We start from the raw sequence: 26,185 nt of genomic DNA, 5'->3' as shown, positions 1-26,185 counted from the left end.
CCGCCCCACACACGCCCACCCCGCGACCCTCACGCTCGCGCCGCGGCTCCGGCCCGTCCCACACACACACCGCCCCCGTCCCTTCACGCACGCGCTGCGGCCCCGGTCCGCCCCACACACGCCCACCCCGCGTCCCTCACGCCCGTATCCCCTCACGCACGCGCCGAGGCCCCGGCCCGTCCCACACACGCCCCCCTTCCCCCCGTCCCTTCACGCACGCGCTGCGGCCCCGGCCCGTCCCACACACACCGCCCCCGTCCCTTCACGCACGCGTCGCGGCCCCGGCCCGCCCCACACACGCCCACCCCGCGACCCTCACGCTCGCGCCGCGGCTCCGGCCCGTCCCACACACACACCGCCCCCGTCCCTTCACGCACGCGCTGCGGCCCCGGTCCGCCCCACACACGCCCACTCCGCGTCCCTCACGCCCGCGTCCCCTCACGCTCGCGCGGCGGCCCCGGCCCGTCCCACACACGCCACCCCCGTCCCTTCACGCACGCGCCGCGGCCCCGACCCGCCCCACACACACCGCCCCCATCCCTTCACGCACGCGCCGCGGCCCTGGCCCGTCCCACACACACCGCCCCCGTCCCTTCACGCACGCGCCGCGGCCCCGGCCCGCCCCACACACGCCCACCCCGCGACCCTCACGCTCGCGCCGCGGCCCCAGCCCGTCCCACACACACCGCCCCCGTCCCTTCACGCACGCTCTGCGGTCCCGGCCCGCCCCACACACGCCCACGCCCGCGGCCCCTCACGCTTGCGCCGCGGCCTCAGCCCGTCCCACACACATTCCACCCCCCCCAAGTCCTTTCACGCACGCGCCGCGGCTGCGGCTTGTCCCACGCACGCTCCTTCCGCCCCCTCTACCCCGTCCACGCACGCACGCGCCGCGGCCTCTCAGCCGCGGAGCGCAGCCGGGACGCGAGCCCAGAATCCCTCCGCGGGGCAGGCCTGGGCGGCGCGGGGCCTCCTGGGAAATGTAGTCCCCGCCCTGCGGGTTTTTGGGGCCGCTGAGCGCGGGACTTGCGGTTGCTGCTTTCCTCTTTCGGCTTGGGGGCCTCCGGACGCCGCCGCCGGCCCGCCCGCCCAGCGCGCGCTCTCCTCTCCCTTCCCGCGGGGGACCGGTGGTTCCGACGCCGAGGCAGGTCCCCCAGGGACAGGTGAGCGTGTAGGAGTGCGCAGAGTTGAGTAGACGGGGCCCGTGAGAGGGGACGTGGGGAGTGGTCGCTCCGGTGCTCAGCGCCCACCCGAGCTCTGCGGGCGGCCAGGCCTGGCTTTGCAGCCGGCCGGGACACGGAGGCTGGGAAGACGCGGAGCCACGCCCGGAGCGTGGGGGGAGGGGGGGCCGGGGGCGGACCGAGGAGAAGCCGCCTCCGTGAGTGCTGCTGGCGGTCCGTGGTGGGCGTCCTGTACTGACCCGTACTCTGTGCGGGAGCTTTTCTTCGATCCGTCTTAGTCCCTTCATTTATTAATGGGCTGCATCACCGTAACGAGATCTCTGTTTTCTAAGGCAAGCCCTAAATTAAAGGGACTTGAAATTACATGAACCTTATTTGGACCGTAAGTCAAAGAAATTGCTTGAAAAAAATCTAATGAGATAACAGAAAAGTTTGAACACTGCCTATATATTTGATATTAAGCAATTCCTGCTAATATTGTGGGTGTGACTATATCCTTGTTATGATTTTTTAAGATTTTTATTCAGAGATAAATTCTGGGGCGCCTGGCTGGCTCAGTCTATACAGCATGCAACTCTTGATGTCGGGGTGGAGTTCATGCCCCACGTTGGGCGTAGAACTTACTTTAAAAAAAAAAAAAAAAAAGGAAAGAAAAAAATACTTACACAGAGGGGCGCCTGGGTGGCTCAGTTGTTAAGCGTCTGCCTTCGGCTCAGGTCATGATCCCAGGGTCCTGGGATTGAGCCCCGCATCGGGCTCCCTGCTCCGTGGGAAGCCTGCTTCTCCCTCTCCCACTCCCCCTGCTTGTGTTCCTGCTCTCGCTGTGTCTCTGCCAAATAAATAAATGAAATCTTAAAAAAAAATACTTATACAGAGATAAATTATGAAATATTTACAAATGATAGAGCATCCCCAGATCTGCTTCAAAATACAGTGGGTACAAGAGTGTTCATTAAATGTTACTATTACAGTAACAGTAGTTTTTCTGCTTGGCAGTAATTCTTGCAAATGTTCTTCAAACCCTGTTTGAATGTGATACTATTTTATTACTTCAGTACACAGTCATATTCAAGTTGTTAATATTTTGCTTAGGGCTTTTTCAGAGTTCAGAATTAAAATTGCATTTTAATCTTCTTTCCTTGTACTATCTGGGGGGCCCGCATATGTGGGGCCACGTTGGGGTGGAAGCCGGTGGCTCCGGCGGTGAAAAGAATTTCCCCAGGTGGAACAAAGGAGATAGACGTTTATTGAACCCACCGCAGGGGGTGGGGCGGCTGGACAGCAGAGGAGAAACCGGCGGCAGCAAGGCAGTGGTGGGGCTGTTTTGTTAAAGGAGAAGGTGAGAAAGTACGGAGATGTATGGGCATTTTGCTTTTTTTGGTAACTACCGGCTTGTAAGTAGCCCGTTGGTCGGCTGTTTTAAGGTGGGTCGCCTGATGGGCAGGTGTGTGTTCAGCCAGGGGGTCACTGTGGGCCCTTTCCACATTCCATCGCTCCAGCCTCTTTGCCTAAAAGCGGCCTCTATGCTATCTTCGTAGTACTGTCTTTTGTACAGTAAAAGGATTTCACAAGTCTCATGAATAATTTGGGAAGCATAGATTTTTCTTTCCTCCTATTTTGTAAAGTAGTTTTTCCATTGTAAGTTTTGGACTCAAAATCTCTAGGGGTAGATATTTGACTTCTGATTCTTTTTTTTTTTTTTTTAATGGTTGTTGATGGATTTAAGTTTTATAGTTCTTACTGAGTCAATTTGGACACTTAAGGTTTTCTAGAAAATTGTTCATCTCCTGTGAATTTATAAGTTTGGTGGCATGAAGTTGTTCATCCTAATCTTCTATAGTGATTTTTTGGAGATTTTAAAAATCACGGCTTTTTAGTGATATTTTAAAATCATTGCTATAATTGTAGCCATTTTTTCTTTTTTGAGCTTAAGTCCAAGACAAGGTCATTGATCTCCTTGTTGATGGTGTGGTGCCCTCCAGCACAGTTACTGGCTGTGGTGAGCTTCCCTGTGATGAGCTGCTCAGGTGGTAGGTGCCAGTGTGAACTTCATCAATGACTGTGGATTCCAGGTCTGCAAACACTGCCCTGGGCACCAGCACCTGTCTCACTGCAGAAGGTGTTGAAGGAGTCATTTCCTCCCCCAGTGGTCTTGTCAGTTGGCATCTGACCATTGGGCTGGATGCCCTGTTCCAGGTAGTAGAGCTCCCAACCAGGCATTGCCAATCTGAACACCAGCCTGGATGGAAATGAATTTGCACATGGTTGCTGCTTTGTGGCTGCTGAGCAGATGGCAGAGAGGAGGAGAGGTGGTTGCTTCTTGCAGTGCCACTCTTAGGCGGTCGATGGAAGAACTTGCCTTCCCTTGGAATTTTAAAAGTGGGCAAAGCCAAATAGAAATGAAGCAGTGTTACCATTGAGAAGTCCTATTCTACACCTGTTACTGTTCTTTTGTATGTAACCTATTTATCATCTCTTGGAACCTTTAGATTCGTCAGTTTATTTTTGGTATTCAAAACTTTCATGTTGATAAGTTTAGTTCCAGTCTTTTAAGAAATTGCGCGTTTTGGGGCACTTAGGTGGCTCAGACGGTTAAGTGTCTCCCTTGGGCTCAGGTCATGATCTCAGGGTCCTGGGATGGAGCCCCACATTGGGCTGCCTGCTTCTCCCTCTCACGATGCCTCTTCTCCCCCTTCCACTCCTGCTCTCTCTCTCTCACTCAAATAAAATATTAAAAACAAAAAAAAAGAAATATTGCCGTTTTGATGGGTCGGTCCTTACAGATTTCACTACTTTAAGGAATTTCTCCTGTATTTGATTCTCTCTTCTGTTTTTTCTTTCTGGAACTCTGAATAATCTGGTGTTGAACCTTTGAAATTGATCATGTAATTTTCTTACCTTTTTCTTTGCTTATCTCTTTTGGGAGTTCTGCTTTCTGGAAGAGTTCCTCAGCTTTGTCTTTAAATCTTTTTTACCTTTTTTTGTTTTTGTTATTATACTTTTAAATTTCCTAAGACCACTTATTTTGTGATTTTATATATATGTTAAAAAAAACAGCCATACATCCTTTTAATGTTTTATGAATGAAATATCTAATGATTTTTAGATTTATATTATGAAAATTTCAAAACACAAAAAAGTATAAGAGACACCCTTGTATCCATCACTATTTTGAAGCAGATCTTTTATGTGGTATATTGTAAATATTTCAAAATCTCTCTCCAGTAACTCCTTTAAAAATCATAAAAAATATATTATCACATCTACAGAATTAGCAGTACTTCTCTAATATCAAATGTATAGGCAGTGTTCAAAGTTTTCTGTTATTTCGTAAGTGTGTGTGTGTGGTTTTTTTGTTTTGTTTTGTTTTTGACTCATGGTCTAAATAAGTCTCATGCAGTTTTAGGTCTCTTTTAATTTAAGGTGTGCCTTAGAGAAATTATATCCCATTCTTGTTTCAATTGCATTTATCTTATGAGCATCTTTGAGGATGCTGCTGTCACTTTGAAATATGCCAGTGTTTTTCTCACTTTTTAGGATACTATTGACTTCTAGGTTGAAACTGTTTTCCTTTAACACTTTGAAGATATTATTCTGTGGTCTTCTGGCTTCATCTTTGCAGCCAAAAAGTCTGTAGTCAGTATAATTGGTATTTCTTTATACCAATTAGGTATAGTGATTTGCCTTTTCTCTCCAGTAACTTCAAAATTTTACTCATCATTCCTGATGCTCTACAGCTTACTTCCAATGTATCCGGTGGATTTCAGAAATTTCCTCAGTGTGGCATGTGGTACATACATACACTTGGAGGTGAAGGACCCATATCTTTCTTTCAGCTTGGGATAGGAACAACCATTATCACTAATATTGCTTGCTTTATATTCCCTCTGTCCTCCTCTTCTAGAATTCCTATTACATACCTATTTATGTCCTTGATCCAGATGGGAATGGGAATGTGTGAAGTAGAATTTGCTTTCCAAAGAGATAGTCAGCTGTCTTGACACCATTTAATAACTATTCCATCCTTTCCCCGCAGTGATTCATAGTGCTGCCTTTATCATATATTAAATGTCTAGCTACACACCAATCTGTTTCTGAAGCTGTTTTATTTTTTATTATTGCCCCATTATCATCTGTTTAAATTACTAGAGATTTATTTTTTTTAAAGATTTTTACTTATTTATTTGACAGAGGGAGAGCAAGCACAAGCAGGGGGAATGGCAGGGAGAGGGAGAAGCAGGCTCTCCACTGAGCAGGGAGCCCAATGTGGGGCTTGATCCCAGAACCCTGGGATCACAATATGAGCCAAAGGCAGATGCTTAACCAACTGAGCCACCCAAGCACCCAAGTTACTAGAGATTTATAATGCTTTTTTTTTTTTATGATTTTATTTATCTATTTGACAGAGACAGCGAGAGAGAGAACACAAGCAGGGTAAGTGGGAGAGAGAGAAGCAGGCTTCCCGCCAAGCAGGGAGCCCAATGCGGGGCTCGATCCCAGGACCCTGGGATCATGACCTGAGCCGAAGGCAGACGCTTAATGACTGAGCCACCTAGGCACCCCAATGCATTTTTAAATATAGTAGGGTGGGGCGCCTGGGTGGCTCAGATGGTTAAGCGTCTGCCTTCGGCTCAGGTCATGATCCCAGGGTCCGGGATCGAGTCCCACATCTGGCTCCTTGCTCAGCGGGAAGCCAGCTTCTCCCTCTCCCACTCTCCCTGCTTGTGTTCCCTCTCTCGCTGTCTCTCTCTCTGTCAAATAAATAAATAAAATCTTTAAAATAAATAAATAAATAAATAAATAAATAAATAAAGTAGGGTAAAGCACTATTTTAATAATTGCCTTGTTATTTATGTACCTTCATTTTGCTATAAAACCTTAAAATCAAATTGTCATTTCAAAAAATCCCTATTGAATATATAGATTAATGAAAATCCAATGCAATTCTAGTTAGAGAAAAATTGAAATCTTTATAATATTGAATCTTTCCATCCATGATCATGATGAATCCCTCCATTTATTCAGATACTTTTTCATGTTTGTCCCTAAAGTGTTTAGTTTTTCTAATTAGTTCTGTAACTAGAAAAGAAATAAAACATGGGGAATTAAGGAACAAGTCCAGAGTACAATTTTTAGCTTAAAAAGCTTTAACCAGAAGACTAAGTTCCTTTTTGAATAGAAAGCATAACTTTCTAATTTTTTTTCCTTCTGAAAGAAGGGTATGGATGGTGGGGGGGGGTTCCTTCACAAAACCTTAATTGCCATGGACTCATTCAGCTTATTCGATTAATATTTGTTAAGTATCTGCCATGTGCTAGGAATATTCTAGGTACTTGGAATACAGCAATGAACAAATCAGATGGAAATCTATTTCTGTACAGTTTACACCAAAGTTACAGACTTATATACACTTCTGGTTTAAGGACATAGAATCTACCTGTCAAAGATATTTGTCTAAATAAAATTGCCAATTCTGTGATTTTGTCCATTAAAATTGAACTCTATTGTAGCATTGAGATAGAGGGCTCACATTTGAAGGTTATCATCTAACCTGCAAAAAGTAACACCTGTAAAAAACTAGCATAACAAATTATTGCATGATTTGTTGTGATCTTAAAGGCTCTAAGCATTCATTTTTTTGTATTCACACTGTATCTTTTTAAGATTTATTTTAAAGCCTTTGTAAAAATTGTGTAGGAAAGTACTGTGCCATCTTATTAACCTTAAGACCTCATTCCCAAAGTTTGGATCATGGATCATGCTTCTTTGTTGATCCCATTCAAGTTCTAGATAGAATAAATTATCATGAGGAAACATATACTCTGGGGAGAGAGATTGATTTGACGGTAATCAAATGAACGTTTGTTTCAAAGTCATGTATGTACCTTTAACAACTCCAATAAAATTCCCGAGTAGGAGCTAAATCATCAGTGCTGTTAATCATGTATGAGGTTATTCAGGTAAACAAGTTATATATAGGAAAGTAAGCATACCTAGAATAATTATGTTTGACAGGAAAATTATTTTCCCATTCCAAAAGTTAACTAAAAAAGTAGCAAAGTATGCACAAAATTTAATTAATTAACCATGCCTCTTTGAACTGGTTCTCTTTAGCTTTAATCTTTTTTCTTTTAATAATGCATGCTCCTTTCACACCTGTGCTGAACAGTAGTCTCCAGGAGAAGCTAGTACAAATAACGCAAGTTCTAGAAGGGGGCCAAGGATGACAGTATTATATGTGACTACAAATCCCTGTAAAGATTTTAAGCTGGTCAAACCTTGCTGGGAGTAGGGGGGAGGGTCAACAATTTTTCTTTTTCCTTGCCAACAGTGGGGCTCTGTTTCCACCTTTCTTCTTTTACCTGAACCTGCGTCTTTGGCTACAGGGAGGACACCCCATGAAATGCCTTCACACCCTGATTGGATCAGAGGAACAAGAAAATATCCTGATCTCTGTACCCTATTGTGCAGGCAGATATCACTTTCAGACTCTTAAGATGGCAGCCATTGACCTATCCCTCATGGGCTCTGCCAACACAGGATTCTGCCTGTTTATACGTGAGAAATACTGAGGAAGAAAGGATGGTGGCTGGTTTTCCAGCAACCTGGTTACAGGTACCAGTGACCTTTAAAGATGTGGCTGTTGCTTGATTCTGGTCAGAGACGAATTTACAGAGATGTGATGCTGGAAAACTATATGACTCTTACCTCAATGGAATATCAATTATGGAAGCCTACTGTGATCTCCCCGTTGGGTCAAGAAGAGATAAGAACTATGAAAAGGAGACTTCTCTAAGGCACCTATCCAGACTGGGAGATTGAACTTAAAACCAAAGAATATTTTTAGGGAAAAATCATCCAATGGAGTGAAAAATGATAAGATTCATAATGGACAATTGGTCCTCCACATTAAGTGAAGACCAGGAATGCCATAGATCAGAAAACAGCACAAGATCCCAGAGAGAAATTTGAGGAAAGTGACCCAAAAGAAAACAGCACCTCAGGAGAGATTCTGTGACCATCATGAATTAGAGGAAAAGTCTAAACTTGGATCAAAACTTGTTTTTTCAAAGAGAGTCTCCACCAGTAAACATTGCCATAAATGTCAATTAGATATTGAGAGTTTGAAACATCATTCAGTTGTAAACAACTACAAGAGAAACTGTGTAAGAGGGAAGCTCTGTGAAAGTCATAAATATGATAGAGCTCTGTGGCATCTTGAAAAAAACTCAGCACAAAAATGTGCATGCTTCAAACATAGTATACACTTCAAGCATAATAATATGCTACCTATATATAACAATTTTCATATGGTGGAGAATTCCTATGAATGTAATAAAAGCAAGACTTTTTGTCATCATCCACCCAATAGGCAACAGGAGCAAACTCCTAATGGAGAGAAATGTCATAAATGTAATCAATGTGGGAAAGCCTTCAGAAGACTTTGTAATCTTATTTTGCACAAGAAAAGTCACATGGGCAAAAAACAATATGAATGTATAGAATGTGGGAAAGTCTTCCAACGATTCTTCAACCTGAAGGAGACATGTAAGAACTCACACTGGTGAGAAACCCTACAAATGTAATCAATGTGGAAAAACTTTCAGTCAAAAAATATCTCTTAAGATTCATGTGAGAACTCACACTGGAGAGAAACCTTATGAGTGTAATCATTGTGGAAAATCCTTTGGCACAAGTTCTTTTTTTTTTTTTTTTTAAAGATTTTATTTACTTATTTGACAGAGTGAGAGATAGCGAGAGCAGGAACACAAGCAGGGGGAGTGGGAGAGGGAGAAGCAGGCTTCCCGCCAAGCAGGGAGCCCGATGTGGGACTCGATCCCAGAACCCCGGGATCATGACCTGAGCCGAAGGCAGACGCTTAACGACTGAGCCACCCAGGCGCCCCCTTTGGCACAAGTTCTTACCTAATAGTGCACAAGAGAATACATACTGGGGAGAAACTCTATGACCGCAATGACTGTGGAAAAGCCTTTACTATAAGCTCGCACCTTAAAGTTCACAAGAAAACACACTCGAGGGAATCTCTACAAATGCAATGACTGTGGGAAAGTTTTTAGTGGTCTCTCATCCCTTAGAATACATGTGAGAACTCATACTGGAGAGAAACCCATCAATGTAAGGAATGTAGGAAAACCTTCAGTGTTTCCTCTTCCCTTAGGAGACTTGTGAGAACTCACACTGGAGAAAAACCCTATGAATGTATTCAATGTGGAAAAGCCTTGAGTTGGAGTTCTTCACTTATTATACACAAGAGAATTCATACTGGGAGAGAAACTATAAATGTTATGAATGTGGAATTGATTTATTGTCTTCAGGTGGACTCCAACTCATTATTTCAGGCTTTATCGCCCAAAATAAGCATTTAAGACTATAGTCCTCTAGGGGCGCCTGGGTGGCTCAGTCGGTTAAGCATCTGCCTTCAGCTCAGGTCATGATCCCAGGGTCCTGGGATCAAATCCCGCATCGGGCTCCCTGCTCAGCGGGGAGTCTGCTTCTTCCTCTCCCTCTGCCTGCCACTCCCCCTGCTTGTGCTCTGTCTCTCTGTCAAATAAAATAATAATAAAAATAAAATCTTAAAAAAAAGACTATAGTCCTCTAAATACCTCTTCAACTATGTAACACATTTTGGTCTGTGTTTATTTTAACTCTAAATGTTGTATAAAATTTTATTATGACTTAACAAGTCTATAACTGTTTAGAATTGTTTTCAAAATAGTTAAAAGTTTGCAGTTATTTTCTTATTTTCTTTTTTAAAAAAGACATTCATTTTAGAGAGAGAGAGCAAGGGGCAGGGGGAAAGGGAGAGAAAGAATCCCAAGCAGATTCCCCACTGAGTGTGGAGCCCAGTGCAGGTCTTGACCCCACAACCCCAAGATCACAGCCCAAGCCAAAATCAAGAGTCAGATGCCCAACCGGCTGAGCCACCCAGACACCCTTATTATTGTTGATTTCTAAATTAACTGCATTTCTAGGAATGCATCCATTTCTTCCAGATTATCTAATTTGCTGGCATATGGTTGCTCTTAATATGTTCTTATAATTGTTTGTATTTCTTTGGTGTTGGTTGTGATTTCTCCTCTTTCATTCATGATTTTATTTGGGTCATTTCTCTTTTCTTTTTGATAAGTCTGGCCAGGGGTTTATCAATCTTGTTAATTCTTTCAAAGACCCTAGTTTCGTTGATCTGTTCTACTGTTCTTTTGGTTTCTATTTCATTGATTTCTATTTCATTGATTTCTGCTTTGATCTTTATTATTTCTCTTCTCCTGCTGGGTTTAGGCTTTATTTGCTGTTCTTTCTCTAGCTCCTTTAGGTATAGGGTTAGGTTGTGTATTTGAGACCTTTCTTGTTTCTTGAGAAAGTCTTGTATTGCTATATACTTTCCTCTTAGGACTGCCTTTGCTGCATCCCAAAGATTTTGAACAGTTGTGTTTTCATTTTCATTTGTTTCCATGAATTTTTTAAATTCTTCTTTAATTTTCTGGTTGATCCATTCATTCTTTAGTAGGATGCTCTTTAGCCTCCATGTACTTGAGTTCTTTCTGACTTTCCTCTTATGATTGAGTTCTAGTTTCAAAGAATTGTGGTCTGAAAATATGCAGGGAATGATCCCAGTCTTTTGGTACCAGTTGAGACCTGATTTGTGACCTAGGATGTGATCTATTCTGGAGAATGTTCCATGGACACTAGAGAAGAATGTGTATTCTGTTGCTTTGGGATGGAATGTTCCTAGAGATGTATAAACTACCAAAACTGAACCAGGAAGAAATAGAAAACCTGAACAGACCTATAACCACTAAGGAAATTGAAGCAGTCATCAAAAATCTCCCAACAAACAAAAGCCCAGGGCCAGATGGCTTCCCAGGGGAATTCTACCAAACATTTAAAGAATTGATACCTATTCTTCTGAAACTGTTCCAAAAAGCAGAAATGGAAGGAAAACTTCCAAACTTGTTTTATGAGGCCACCAACCTTGATCCCAAAACCAGACAAAGACCCCATCAAAAAGGAGAATTACACACCAATATCCTTGATGAACATGCATGCAAAAATTCTCACCAAAATACTAGCCAATAGGATCCAACAGTACATTAAAAGGATTATTCACCACGACCAAGTGGGATTTATCCCTGGGCTGCAAGGTTGGTTCAACATCCACAAATCAATCAGTGTGATACAATACATTAATAAAAGAAAGAACAAGAACCATGTGATCCTCTCAATAGATGCAGAAAAAGCATTTGACAAAGTACAGCATCCTTTCTTGATCAAAACTCTTCAGAGTATAGGGATAGAGGGTGCATACCTCAATATCATAAAAGCTATCTATGAAAAACCTACAGCAAATATCATTCTCAATGGGGAAAAACTCAGAGCTTTCCCCCTAACATCAGGAACACGGCAGGGATGTCCACTATCACCACTGCTATTCAACATAGTATTAGAAGTCCTAGCCACAGCAATCACAACAAAAAGAAACAAAAGGCATCCGAATCGGCAAAGAAGAAGTCAAACTCTCACTCTTTGCAGATGATATGATACTTTATGTGGAAAACCCAAAAGACTCCACCCCAAAACTGCTAGAACTCATACAGGAATTCAGTCAAGTGGCAGGATATAAAATCAATGCACAGAAATCAGTGGCATTCCTATACACCAACAACAAGACAGAAGAAAGAGAAATTAAGGAGTCAATCCCATTTACAGTTGCACCAAAAACCATAAGATACTTAGGAATAAATCTAACCAAAGAGGCAAAGAATCTGTACTCAGAAAACTATAAAATACTCATGAAAGAAATGGAAAAATGTTCCATGCTCATGGATTGGAAGAACAAATATTGTGAAGATGTCAATGCTGCCTAGAGCAATCTACACATTTAATGCAATCCCTATCAAAATACCATCAACCTTTTTCAAAGAAATGGAACAAATAATCCTAAAATTTGTATGGAACAAGAAAAGACCCCAAACAGCCAGAGGAATACTGAAAAAGAAAAGCAAAGCTGGCAGCATCACAATTCCAGACTTCCAGCTCTATTACAAAGCTGTAATCATCAAGACAGCATGGTCCTGGGACAAAAACAGACACATAGATCAATGGAACAGAATAGAGAGCCCAGAAATGGACCCACAACTCTATGGTCAACTAATCTTCGACAAAGCAGGAAAGAATGTCCAGTGGAAAAAAGACAGTCTCTTCAACAAATGGTGTTGGGAAAATTGGACAGCCACATGCAGAAGAATGAAACTGGACCATTTCCTTACACCACACACAAAAATAGACTCCAAATGGTTGAAAGACCTAAATGTGAGACAGCAGTCCATCAAAATCCTAAAGGAGGGGCGCCTGGATGGCTCAGTCGTTAAGTGTCTGCCTTCGGCTCAGGTCATGATCCCAGGGTCCTGGGATCAAGCCCCACATAGGGCTCCGTGCTCTGCGGGAAGCCTGCTTCTCCCTCTCCCACTCCCCCTGCTTGTGTTCCTGCTCTCGCTATCTTTGTCTCTGTCAAATAAATAAATAAAATCTTAAAAAAAAAATCCTAAAGGAGAACACAGGCAGCAACCTCTTCGACCTCAGCCGCAGCAACTTCTTCCTAGAAACATCGCCAAAGGCAAGGGAAGCAAGGGCAAAAATGAACTATTGGGACTTCATCAAGATAAAAACTTTTGCACAGCAAAGGAAACACCCAACAAAACCAAAAGACAACCGACAGAATGGGAGAAGATATTTGCAAATGACTTATCAGATAAAGGGCTAGTATCCAAAATCTATAAAGAACTTATCAAAGTCAACACCCAAAGAATAAATGATCCAATCAAGAAATGGGCTGAAGACATGAACAGACATTTTTCCAAAGAAGACATCCAAATGGCCAACAGACACATGAAAAAGTGCTCAACATCACTTGGCATCAGGGAAATCCAAATCAAAACCTCAATGAGATACCACCTCACATCAGTCAGAATGGCTAAAATAACAAGTCGGGAAATGACAGATGTTGGCGGAGATGTGGAGAAAGGGGAGTCCTCCTACACTGTTGGTGGGAATGCAAGCTGGTGCAGCCACTCTGGAAAACAGTATGGAGATTCCTCAAAAAGTTGAAAATAGAGCTACTGTACGACCCAGCAATTGCACTACTGGGTATTTACCCCAAAGATACAAATGTAGGGATCCGAAGGGTACGCGCACCCCGATGTTTATAGCAGCAATGTCCACAATAGCCAAACTGTGGAAAGCGCCAAGATGTCCATCGTCAGATGAATGGATAAAGAAGATGTGGTATATATATACAATGGAATATTATGCAGCCATCAAAGGGAATGAAATCTTGCCATTTGCAACGACGTGGATGGAACTGGAGGGTATTATGCTGAGCGAAATAAGTCAATCAGAGAAAGACAGGTATCATGTGATCTCACTGATATGAGGAATTCTTAATCTCAGGAAACAAACTGAGGGTTGCTGGAGTGGGGGGTGGGGTGGGAGGGATGGGGTGGCTGGGTGGTAGACATTGGGGAGGGTTTGTGCTATGGTGAGCGCTGTGAATTGTGCAAGACTGTTGAATCTCAGATCTGTACCTCTGAGACAAATAATACATTATATATTTTTAAAAAAAGATAGCAAGAAGGGAAAAATGAATGGGGGGAAATCAGAGGGGGAGACGAACCATGAGAGACGATGGACTCTGAGAAACAAACTGAGGGTTCTAGAGGGGAGGGGGGTGGGGGATGGGTTAGCCTGGTGATGGGTATCAAAGAGGGCACGTTCTGCATGGAGCACTGGGTATTATACGCAAACAATCATGGAACACTACTTCAAAAACTAATGATGTAATGTATGGTGATTAACATAACGTAATAAAATTTTAAAAAAATAATAAATTAACTGCATTATGTTTAGAGTGTCTGGGGTGGCTCATATGATATTTATTGGTATTTTCTTGGGAGTTGCTTTCTGGCCTGTTGTGGCAGGTATTGTTAGTAGGCAGTCAGCCATCCAGCTCATCCTTCCCTATTGATAATCCTATTTTAACTCACAGTAGCAATATGTCGAGTTACAAAACTCCTCAGTCTCCTTGCAGCCAACTGTAGCCATAATCCTCATTCCTGATTAATCAAAAATAGTATCACTGGAAACAGACTTACCTGGTTTTTTCTTCTTGCCTTTTGCACTTTACCTTTCTGCCTTCCCCATTCTTTTCCCTTTCAGTTTTCCACTCCTAGAGCTGAAGGAGCCATCTGTGACCATGAGAATGACACCCATGGCCTAAGGATGGTATAGAAGGAGATCCTGGTTCCTCAGAGACCTCTTTAAATAGCTGTACCAGAAGTGTACTGCTTGTATCTGGATATTTTTATGTGAGAAAAGTAAGCTTATTGATGTTAAAAAGCACATGCCTACAGTCCACACAGTAACCTTGTTTTTTAAAAAGAGAAAAACCAAAGAGGTACGTAGAGTAAATATTTTAGGTTGGATGCATATATTGGACAGGAACATAGAGAAGGGAGGAATGAAAGAAGAATGTTGACAGAACTTTTGTGCTTAGGCTAGAAATAATGATGGATCCAAGGTCACCAAAGCCGAAAGATCAGAGAAGCAGGGAAATCCCAATATTTGAGTATTAGAAATCCAGAGAGTTTTCAGAGAGGGGAAGTTACCAGTTTTAGTTGCTGAAAGCAGCCCTTGAGATTTTGCTACTTGGTCTTACAGATACTGACCAGCTTAGCTCTAATTTATTAAGAAACAAAACATAGAAAGAGGAACCTATGATGGAAGAAAGAGGTAGTAGGTGCAGTTTTAGTCATGATACCTTTATAGAGTTGTGAAACATCCAGATGAACTGGATGGTATGCTGCAGTTCTGGACCTGAGGAGGTGTCAAGGACAGAGATGCAACTTTAGCAACATCAGTAAATAGACTATAGTAGGTCTTGTGAAGGTGACTAAGATTGCATAGGGAAAATGGATGGTGGAAAAAGACAGTGTCTACCACTGATCATGAAGACCTGCTCTATTTAGAGGTAGCCTTAAAAAAGGAATCTTAGTAGATAAGAGGAGAACCATAAAGACGAGTTTTGCCAGACCAAGACAAACTAGTGTCTCAAGAAGGAAGATAAAGTTGGTTCTTTTAAATACTACTTAGAGGTCAAATTCAATGAAGTCTTAAAAAGTGAATGTATCACAGAGCAACATGAGGAATATTGTTGACCTTGGTTAGAAATAATAATGTTGAGGATGGATGGTAGGTTGGGATGAGTTTAGTAATCCATAAAGTAAGTAAAGACTGAATATAGACAAGTTTGAATACGAGAAAAAGGGTAGTAGCAAGAGAGATTTGGTCAAGGCAAGAGATTTTTAAAACAATGAGAAACGGGCGCCTGGGTGGCTCAGTTGTTGAGCGTCTGCCTTCAGCTCAGGTCATGATCCCAGGGTCCTGGGATCGAGTCCCGCATTGGGCTCCTTCCTCGGCGGGAAGCCTGCTTCTCCCTCTCCCACTCCCCCTGCTTGTGTTCCTGCTCTCACTGTCTCTGTCTCTGTCAAATAAATAAATAAAATCTTTAAAAAAAAAAAAAAAAAAAACAATGAGAAACTAGGGGTGCCTGGGTGGCTCAGCTGGTTGAGTGACCGATTCTTGGTTTCAGCTCAAGTTGTGATCTCGGGGTCATGAGATCGAACCCAGGTTAGGCTCAGCACTTTGCGCGGAGTCTGCTTAGAACTCTCTCTCTCAAATGAATGGATAAATCTTAAAAAAAAAAAAAATGAGAAACTAGAACATGTGTAAATCCTAATGTAATGTATCCACTATGGAGAGATTAAATATGCGGGTGTAAGGAGAGAGAGTCAATAATACGAAGTTCCTGAGATGGGGTTGGAGGTGTCTGGAGCACTGTGTGAAAGTATTGTTAGCTGTAAGAAGATACTTCCACAAGCAAAGGAAAGGAGGAGTTGGTGGGCTGGTTTTAATTACCTGTTTCTTTACTTACATCTGAGTTATTTGAGCTGTCCTCAGAGTATCTGAACTATAAAGTGCTGTTTGGTTTTTTAATTTAAGAGGTACTTTCTGAAGGAGGGAAAACTTCCAGATTCATTCTGTGAAGCCAGCATTACCCTGATACCAAAACCAGTTAAAGATACCACTAAAAAAAAGGGCGGGGGGGGGGGGGGGAACTACAGGCCAGTATTATGAACATGGATGCAAAAATTCTCAATAAAATACTAGCAAGCTGAAACCGACAGCATATTTTAAAAAAATCATTCACCACAATCAAGACGGGATTCTTCCTGGGTTGCAAGGGTGGTTCAGTAGTTCCAAATCAACAAATGTGATAAAGTGATTTCACATTAACGAAAGGATAAGAACCATATGATCATATCAATAGATGCACAAAGCATTTGATAAAGTACAGCATCCATTCATGATGAAAAACCTTCAACAAAGTGTTTAGAGGGAACATAACCTCAACACAGTGAAGGCCATATATTAAAAACCCATAGGGGCGCCTGGGTGGCTCAGTCGTTAAGCGTCTGCCTTCGGCTCAGGTCATGATCCCAGGGTCCTGGGATTGAGCCCCGCATCGGGCTCCCTGCTCAGTGGGAAGCCTGCTTCTCCCTCTCCCACTCCCCCTGCTTGTGTTCCCTCTCTCACTGTGTCTCTCTCTGTCAAATAAATAAATAAAATCTTAAAAAAAAAAAACAAACCATAGCTAATACCATTCTCATTGGGGAAAACAGAGCATTCCCCCTATGGTCAGGAACAAGACAGGGACGTCCCCTGTCACTGCTGTTATTTAACATAGTACTGGAAGTCCTAGCCACAGCAATCAGAGAACAAAAAAAAATAAGCAGCATCCAGGGGCGCCTGGCTTGCTCATTCAATACAGCATGCAGCTTTATCTCAGGGTCATGAGTTCAAGCCCCATGTCGGGCATAGGGCCTACTTAAAAAAATAAAAGATAAAAGGCATCGAAATTGGCAAGAAAGAAGTAAAACTCACTATTTGGAGATGACATGATACTCTCTATAGAAAACCTGAAAGACCACCAAAAAAAAATGCTAGAAGTGATAAGCGAATTCAGTAAAGTCACAGGATACAAAACCAATGTACAGAAATCTGCTGCATTTCTATACACCAATAATGAAGCAGCAGAAAGAGAAATTAAGGAATCAGTCGCATTTGGAATTGCACCAAAAACAATAAAATACCTAGGAATAAACCTAACCAAAGAGGTGAAGTGAATGCAAAGAAGTGAAGGGAACATTTAGGGAATTCATTAAGGGCATAAAGGAGCTGCTTTATCATTCAGGGGAATCTAAGAGGGCACCATGTAAACAATTCCCAGAAGTGCAGGAATTTGGGATTTGTGGCTGGGACATGAGGAATACCAAAGAGTGTTGTGACAGTATTACAGAGAAAATAAGATCAGAGCTGGGGGTGGGCTGAGACTTTGGGCTGTGACCAGTGAAAACAAACTTTAAAGGGAGGATAAATTAAATCTCAGCAGGTTCTAAAAAGAGGGTGGATACTTAGGTCTGAAAGGATTCACATAGAGCTCGGACAGGAGAGCCTGCAGATACGCCGTGGAACCAAGTGTTCCTTCTGTTCAGTAGCTGCTAGCAGTCCTCGAGGGGATGGCAGTAGCAGACAGCAAATAGAAAGTGATTCCAAAAGCATGTGGTCCGTGCACGAGGAGATACATTAAGTGGTGTTCGGGGCTGTGCTGGGCCGGAGACTGGGGTCTGCCTACGGATGTGGGCTGCAGGCTCAGGCACAGACTCGCCCGGCACACCTCACCAGGGTTTTAGTGCAACAGCCTTCTACCTGGATTCTCTGACTTGAATCCTACTTTGTTCCGGTATGTTTTCCATGCAGCTGCCATGGTAGCCTTCTATTATTTTTTATTATGGTTAGTGGGTTTTAATTATAAAACGAATACATGCATCTGAGAGAAAAATGTAAACAACTTCTGTCCTAGATAAGAGAAGGGAAAACCTTTGCTCCTTCTCAGATGCTTCTGCCGTAGAAAGTTAACATTGTAGAGGAATATGCGTTCTGTCACACTCTATTCTATATACATACAAATATATTGCTTTCTTCTTATAAAAATTGGTCATACCTTTGCCTCTTTATAAAATCTACTTTTCTATGTCAGTACATATAGTTCTTTTTCTTTTTTTTTTTTTAAGTAAGCTCTATGCCCACCATTGGGCTTGAAAACATGATCATGATCAAGAGTTGCATGTTCTACCAACTAAGCCAGCTAGGTGCCCCAATATATATGGTTCTATTTCATTCTTAATAGCTGCTTAGTATTTGATTATATGGATGTAACGTATTTAATCCATTTTCCCCTCCAGATGTTTATAATAAACAATATTGTTCATTGCAATGTTCACATCCAAACAATATTGTTTAACTATCTTGCTTTCCTTTCATTTGTTCATACTGCTCCCAGGATGATCCATCCAATGTGCTAATCACATTATATTATAGTTCATGTTTAAATCCTCCACTGGCTTTTTCATTCCTTTAAGCTAAAATCTTTTTACATGACCTTCCATGCTCAAATTCTTACCTTTCTGGGCCACATTCCTTGCTACACCATCTCTTTACTCCCTCTCTGGACCATAACCTGGCCTGTTCACCGGGGGCTCTGAACCCTCTGCTTTCACAGGCTGGTCACACTACCACAGTATCATCTGTTTCATTGTGTATCTTACCGTCTAAACTGTAAGCTTTGGTAAGGTGAGAACTTTGTTTCAGGTGTTCACTGTTTTAATCCTGGTACTTGGCCCATAGTAGGTATTCATTTAAACATTTAAAACTTTTAGGTGCCTGGGTAGCTCAGTTGGTTAAGCGACTGCCTTCGGCTCAGGTCATGATCCATGCTCGGTGGGGAGTCTGATTCTTCCTCTGACCCTCCCCCCTCTCATGTTCTCTCTCTCATTCTCTCTCTCTCTCAAATAAATAAAACCTTTTAAAAAATAAACATTTAAAACTTTTCAGTAAATTTTATGCCTTTTCTTTTTAACTTAGTATTTTAGTGGAGGCCTAAGTTAAAACAAGGGCTGCGTTTTAAGTGATTGTATAAGGCAAAAATTGCATGAATCAAAATTTCATTTTTCTAAGCACTGGAGTCACATTCAGCAAGCTATCCCACCATGAGGAGCATGTTCAGAGAACTGCAGTTTATTTTTTTTATTATATATATATTTTTAAAGATTTTATTTGAGACAGCACACACACGAGTACAAGCAGGGGGCAGAGGCAGAGGGAGAAGCAGGCTTCCCGCTGAGCAGGGAGCCCGACACGGGACTCAACGCACAGGACTCAATTTCAGGACCCTGAGATCATGACCTGAGCCGAAATCAAAGAGCTGGACACCCAATCAACTGAGCCACCCAAGTGCCCCGAGGGAGAGTATCTTAAGCACACTCCATGCCCAGCATAGAGCCTGATGCAGAGCTCAATCTCACAGCCCTGAGATCATGATCTGAGCCGAAATCAAGAGTCAGATGCTTAACTGTGTCACGCAAGCTGCCCTCTATTGTTAATTTTTTGAGGAACCTCTATACTGTGTACCACCGTGGTTACACCAATTTACATTACCACCAGCAATGCATGAAAGTTCTCTTTTCTCCACATCCTTGCCAACACTAGTTATTTCTTGTCTTTTTTATACTAGCTGTTTTAACAGGTGTAAGGTGGTATCTCATTTTGGTTTTGGTTTGCACTTCCCTGATGATTAGTGATGTTGAGCATCTTTTCCTGTGTCTGTTGGCCATCCATATATCTTTGGAAAAACATCTACTCGGGTCCTCTGCCCATTATTAAATTAGATTATTCAGTTATTTGGGTATTGAGTTGAATAAGTTCTTTATGTATCTTGTATATTAACCCCTTATTGAACACATTGAATGCAATTATCTTCTCTCATTCATTAGGTTCCCTTTTCATTTTGTTGATGGTTTACTTTGCTGTTTAAAAGCTTTTTAGCTTGATGCAATACCAATAGTCTATTTTTGCTTTTGTTTCCTTTTCCTGAGGAGACAAATCTAGAAAAATGTTGTCAAGGCCAATGGCCAAGAGATACCTGCCTTTTAGGAGTTTTAAGATTTCAGGTCTCCCATTTAAGTCTTTGAGTTTTTGTGTATGCTGTAAGAAAGTGGCCCATGGGGGCGCCTGGGTGGCTCAGTCGTTAAGCGTCTGCCTTCGGCTCAGGTCATGATCCCGGGGTCCTGGGATCGAGCCCCACATCAGGCTCCCTGCTCTGCAGGAAGCCTGCTTCTCCCTCTCCCACTACCCCTGCTCGTGCTCTCTCTCTCTCACTGTGTCTCTCTCTGTCAAATAAATAAAATCTTAAAAAAAAAAAAAAAGTGGCCCATGTAGCCACTTTCCATGTAGCTGTCCAGTTGTCCCAATGCCATTTATTGAGGAGACTATCATTTTTCCATTGTATATTCCCTCCTTTGTCATAGATTAATTGACCATATAAGGGAGGGCTTATTTCTGACTCTCCATCTTGTTCCATTGATCTGTGTTCACTGATCTATATTACTAGTGATTTCTGAGCCATAAATTTCTTCTTTTACCTGTCTATTCTATAGTTTATATAGTAAAGAGCTAAGTTTTCTATTTTTTAAGTAAACAATTACATCATGAAACTTAATAATTTTCAAAAGCATGATTTTACTATCTTCAAAGTCATACACAGATTTGCTTACACTGTTATTGGATATATCAATTCTATCCATTTTTTAAAGTATCAGATTTTTTTTTTACTTTTTTTTTTTGAAGATTTTATTTACTTATTTGACAGAGAGATAGAGAGTACAAGTAGGCAGAGCGGCAGGCAGAGGGAGAGGGAGAAGCAGGCTCTCCGCTGAGCAGGGAGCCCGATGTGGGGCTTGATCCCAGGACCCTGAGATCATGACCTGAGCTGAAGGCACACGCTTAACAACTGAGCCACCCAGGCACCCCCTTTTTTTTACATTTTTAAAACCACTTTTTCTATCTCCATTTTTTTAAAGGCAAACTTTTTGAAAAGGACATTTGAAAAGTATTGCTAAGGGGAATGGGCTCTTTTTAGACTTCATTTAGGGGCACCTGGCTGGCTCAGTCAGTGGAGCATGTGACTCTTGATCTCGGAGTTGTGGGTTCAATCCCCATGTTGGGTGTACAGATTACTTAAAAATAAAATCTTTTGAAAAGAGATAGACTTGGGGAGCCTGGGTGGCTCAGTCGGTTTAACATCTGCATTCGGCTCAGGTCATGGTCCTGGGGTCCTGAAATCAAGCCCCGTGTCAGGCTCCCTGTTTAGCAGGGAGTCTGTTTCTCCCTCTCCCTCTGCACCTCCCCCCTGCTCGTGCTCACTAGCTTACTCTCTCTCTCAAATAAATAAAATCTTAAGAAAAAGACCATCTAAATTGACTTCTAGGCTAAATTCAAAATATGAGTGGAAAAAATAAGATGCTAGGATAAGAATAAGGGGACCTATGTTAGATAAGGAAGTCAAGAAAGGTCTCCATGAGATGACATTTAAGCCAAAATCTGAAGGAAAGGAAGTAGTCCTCCATGGAGGATGAAGACTGGAGGGACAGAAGAGCTTTCTAAGAACAGCAAAGCCAGAGTCCTCACTCAGACCTTGGTATATTTTTCCTCTCTCCCTCTGTCAGTATTTCTGTTGATTTGCCTTCCTGTTTACTAATCTTTTGTTGTGTTCAATGTGCTGTTAAATCCATCTATTAAATTCTTAATTCCAGATACTGTGTCTTCAATTCTAGAATAGCCAGCCATTTGACTGTTTTTTTATAGATTCTAATTACTAGTTGAAATTGTCCAGTTTTCTTTTTCTTTCATCCTCTCATATATTTTAACATATTAACCATATTTACATCAAAATCCTTGTCTAAAATCCCCAATACCTAAGTCAGCTCTGCGTGTGCTTCTCTTGTCTATCTTGTCTCTCACTGATTACAGGCACAGCTCAGAGATACTGCAGGTTGTTTCCAGACGCTGCAGTGAAGCGAAAATACTGCAACAGAGCAAGTCAAATGAAGTTTTTTTGTTTCCCAGTACATATAAATGTTATGCTTATACTACAGTCTATTAAGTGTATAATACAGTTATTTCCCCCCAAAATGGACATACCTTAATTAAATATTTTCTTGCCAAAGGAAAAAAAAAAAGCGAGCTAACCATCACGTAGGCTTTCACCAGGTCATAGTCTTTTTGTTGGTGGAGGGTATCGCCTCGCTGCTGATGGCTGCTGATTGATCAGGGCGGTCTTTGCTGAAGGTTGGGGTGCTGTGGCATTTTCTTAAGATAATGAAGTTTAATCCATTAATTAATCTTCCTTTCATGAATGATTTCTCTATAGCGTATGATGCTGTTTGACAGCATTTTACCCACAGAATTTCTTTCAAAATTAGAGTCAATCCTCTCAAGTCCTCCCACTGCTTTACCAAGTTTATGTAATATTTTAAGTTCTCTGTCATTTCAACAGTCTTCACAGCATCTTCACCAAGAGTAGATTCCATCTCAGGGAACCACTTCTTTGCTCATCCATAAGAAGCAACTCCTCATCTGTTAAAATTTTATCATTAGCTTGCAGCAATTCAATATAATGAAAAAAAAATTAATATTATAAAAGAATTACCAAAATGTGATAGAGACATAAAATGAGCAAATACTACTGGAAAAATGGCACAGATAGACTTGCTCACCACAGGGTTGCCACAAACCTTCAATTAAAAGAAAAAGAAAGGCAGTATCTGCAAAGCACAATAAACTGAAGTATATCTATATGTGATCCTATTCTTCACATGCCTAGTAATTATATATATATTTTGCCAGACTTTATGTTTAAAAGAACCACAGGGGCTCCAGGTTCTGTTACCTTCTACCAGAGAGTTTCTCCTTTCCTCTGCTAGTTTGAGAGGCTAATCACCCACGTCCAGTAAGATTGAGCTGGGTCAAAGCTCCATTAAATTTCTAATAAGCTTCAGTTTACCCTTGTTTAGCCTCTGTTTTGGGTAGGACTCTCCTGAAGCTTTTATTTTATTTTTTTTAAAGATTTATTTATTTGACAGAGAGAGCAAGAGAGGAAACACAAGCAGGGGGAGTGGGAGAGGGAGAAGCAGGCTCCCTGCAGAGCAGGGAGCCTGATGCGGGGCTCGATCCCAGGACCCTGGGATCATGACCTGAGCTGAAGGCAGACGCTTAATGACTGAGCCACCCAGGCGCCCCTTTCCTGAAGCTTTTAAATTGGAGGGCTTGAGGGCGCCTGGGTGGCTCAGTTGGTTAAGTGACTGCCTTCAGCTCAGGTCATGATCCTGGAGTCCCTGGATCGAGTCCCGCATCGGGCTCCCCACTTGACAGGGAGTCTGCTTTGCCATCTGACCCTTCCCCCTCTCATGTGCTCTCTCTCTCATTCTCTGTCTCTCAAATAAATAAATAAAATCTTTAAAAATAAATAAATAAATAAATCTGAGGGCTTGGTAGTTTCTAATCTCCTTAACCTCCTACCCCATGCAGCTTCAAACTTTGATAGACAGCTTGGGGGGAGACTGGCCATTTATCTTGGGCAGCCACCTTCTCGAGTGGGTTTTTCATTCCTAAGCACCAAAGACACTGCAGACACTTCACTCTTTTGGAAGCTTTTATTTTGGCTCTCCAGCCTCCTGCACAGTCCTAAATTCAGCAAATGTCCCAGGGGAGGGAACCAGCTATGCATTTGAAGATTCTCAAGTTCCTAATCTGCCATTTCAACTTCAACTGACCACAAAAACTCTTGGGATTTCTCTCTTGCTTCCACAGCTCAATGATGCCTTTTAAAATAGGATTTTTGTATTGTATCTGGTTGTTGCCACAATTCTACATCCTATTTGAAAGCAGACTTTTTGAAGACATTATAAGTAGCCATGAAACCCGACCTCATACTAACAACACTGCATTCACATGGAGAGAGAACCGTAAGAACTGTCGCACCCGTATCAGACAGGCACCAGTGCAGGGCAGCTGCACCTAAGTGTGCCGGGTGCCGAGAGCCACCCGGCTGTGCACTCAGATCAACTGTATGCAAGGGAACCACTCTGAAGCTCAACTTGGTTAAGGAAGGTTTCACGCAGAAATAATATATGGAGTCATATTCCAGAAAAAACACCATGTGTTATGTGTTCCTCTACCAAGGACAGACCTCTTCATTGGGAGTATGATGCTTTCACAACGTATGGATAATTGAATAAATGACAGCAAAGTAATGAAAATATGGTACCATTCTCACTTGAAGTAATGGTTGCATTCCTGAGCATGTTTCACTAAATATTACACATGTAAACATAATAAAATTGTGTCTGAGATACAAACATCTTTTTTTAAGATTTTATTGAGGGGGCGCCTGGGTGGCTCAGTCGTTAAGCGTCTGCCTTCGGCTCAGGTCAGGATCCCAGGGTCCTGGGATCGAGCCCCGCATCGGGCTCCCTGCTCCGCGGGAAGCCTGCTTCTCCCTCTCCCACTCCCCCTGCTTGTGTTCCCTCTCTCGCTGTGTCTCTCTGTCAAATAAATAAATAAAATCTTTAAAAAAAAAAAAAAAGATTTTATTGAGAGAGAGAGAGACAGTAAGCGAGAGAGAGCATGAGTGGGGGGTGGGGTTGGCAGAGGGAGAAGCAGACTCCCCGCTGAGCAGGGAGCCTGACACGGGGCTTGATCTCAGGACCCCGGGATCATGACCTGAGCCCAAGGCAGACACTTAACTGAGCGAGCCACCCAGGCGCCCTGAGATACAAACATCTTATACTACATAGTTCATAATGTTGAAGCAGGATGCCTACCCCTTCAGATGTACAGAGATGGTTCTTGTCTCAACAATACAAATAGGAACTGAAACAATATTATGTTCCACAAGTGATTTAAAGTGTAACATCATACATGTTTTTCTCCTGCTGTTTGCTTTTATATCTTAGTGTGTCTGGCTATTGTTACAGAATTTCATCTTAAAATTAACAGGCAACTTTAAGGGGGACTGGGTGACTCAGTCTGCTTCTCCCTCTCCCTCTGCCTCTCCCCCTGCTTGTGCTCTCTCACTCTCTCTCATTAAATAAATAAATAAAATCTTAAAAAAGAAAAACAGGCAAATTTCTTTTTACTTTTCTGCTACCTCTGGAAAGCACTAGTTTATGAAAAATCATTGTTAAATATGGAAAGATGTAACAGATTTGTGTGCTAAAATTCAGTGAAAGAAAGCAACTGTGAACCCTGCCAGCACCTTCTTGATACGACAAATATATCGTATAATGAAAATGCCCACAAGCTATTCATTTTCTTTTTTCAGTAGCAAGTCTCTTGATATCTTATTGTATAATCTAGAAATTATCTGTATTTACTTTAATTAAAAATAATAGCACGGGTACTTGGGTGGCTCAGTGAGTTAAGCGGCCGAATCCTGATTTCTGCTCAGGTCATGGGATCAAGCCCCATGTTGAGCATCTGCTTGAGATTCTCTCTCCCTCTGCCCCTCCCCCTGCTCACGTGTGCATGTATTCTCTCTCAAATAAATAACTCTCAAATAAATAAATAAAAGCATAGTTCTTATTTTCTGAAGTATCTTAACCACAACTTAATGAGTACCTTTAGGATGAGCTACATAGTTCAGGGCTCCTGGGTGGCTCAGCTGGTTAAGCGACTGCCTTCTGCTCAGGTCATGATCCCGGAGTCCTGGGATCGAGTCCCACATTGGGCTACCGGCTCAGTGGGGAGCCTGCTTCTCCCTCTGACCCTATCCCCTCTCATGCTGTTTCTCTCTCTCTCTCTAATAAATAAAATCTTTAAAAAAAAAAAAAAAAAAAAAGGATGAGTTTCATAGTTCAGAATGCTGTTGCATGACGGGAATTTTAAAGGAAAGTTACTATTTTTGAGAAAATGATTCAAGCAATTTGGTAAGCTGGACTACTCCATGCAATGGCACTCCCTGCCTGATTACCCCA

At 42.2% G+C, this 26,185-nt stretch overlaps 1 protein-coding gene across 1 annotated transcript in view; it reads left to right on the top strand.

The window, feature by feature from the left end:
• The window catches only part of ZNF891 (zinc finger protein 891), a 14,297-nt gene extending 4,694 nt beyond the window's left edge, over nt 1-9,603 (top strand). The window contains 10 exon segments of the mRNA XM_032396383.1: nt 3,115-3,211; nt 4,852-4,971; nt 7,637-7,816; nt 7,818-8,047; nt 8,050-8,112; nt 8,115-8,701; nt 8,703-8,877; nt 9,081-9,207; nt 9,209-9,309; nt 9,312-9,603. Of these exon segments, the coding sequence (XP_032252274.1) occupies nt 3,115-3,211; nt 4,852-4,971; nt 7,637-7,816; nt 7,818-8,047; nt 8,050-8,112; nt 8,115-8,701; nt 8,703-8,877; nt 9,081-9,207; nt 9,209-9,309; nt 9,312-9,568 (1,937 nt within the window). The 3' untranslated portion in view covers nt 9,569-9,603.
• Nucleotides 9,604-26,185: the final 16,582 nt, after the last annotated feature.

The sequence above is a fragment of the Phoca vitulina genome, unplaced genomic scaffold (assembly GCF_004348235.1).
Source record: "Phoca vitulina isolate PV1807 unplaced genomic scaffold, GSC_HSeal_1.0 scaffold91, whole genome shotgun sequence".
Classification (NCBI taxonomy): Eukaryota; Metazoa; Chordata; class Mammalia; order Carnivora; family Phocidae; genus Phoca; species Phoca vitulina.
Note: the sequence above shows the minus strand (reverse complement) of the source record. Positions and strands in the feature narration are given on the sequence as shown.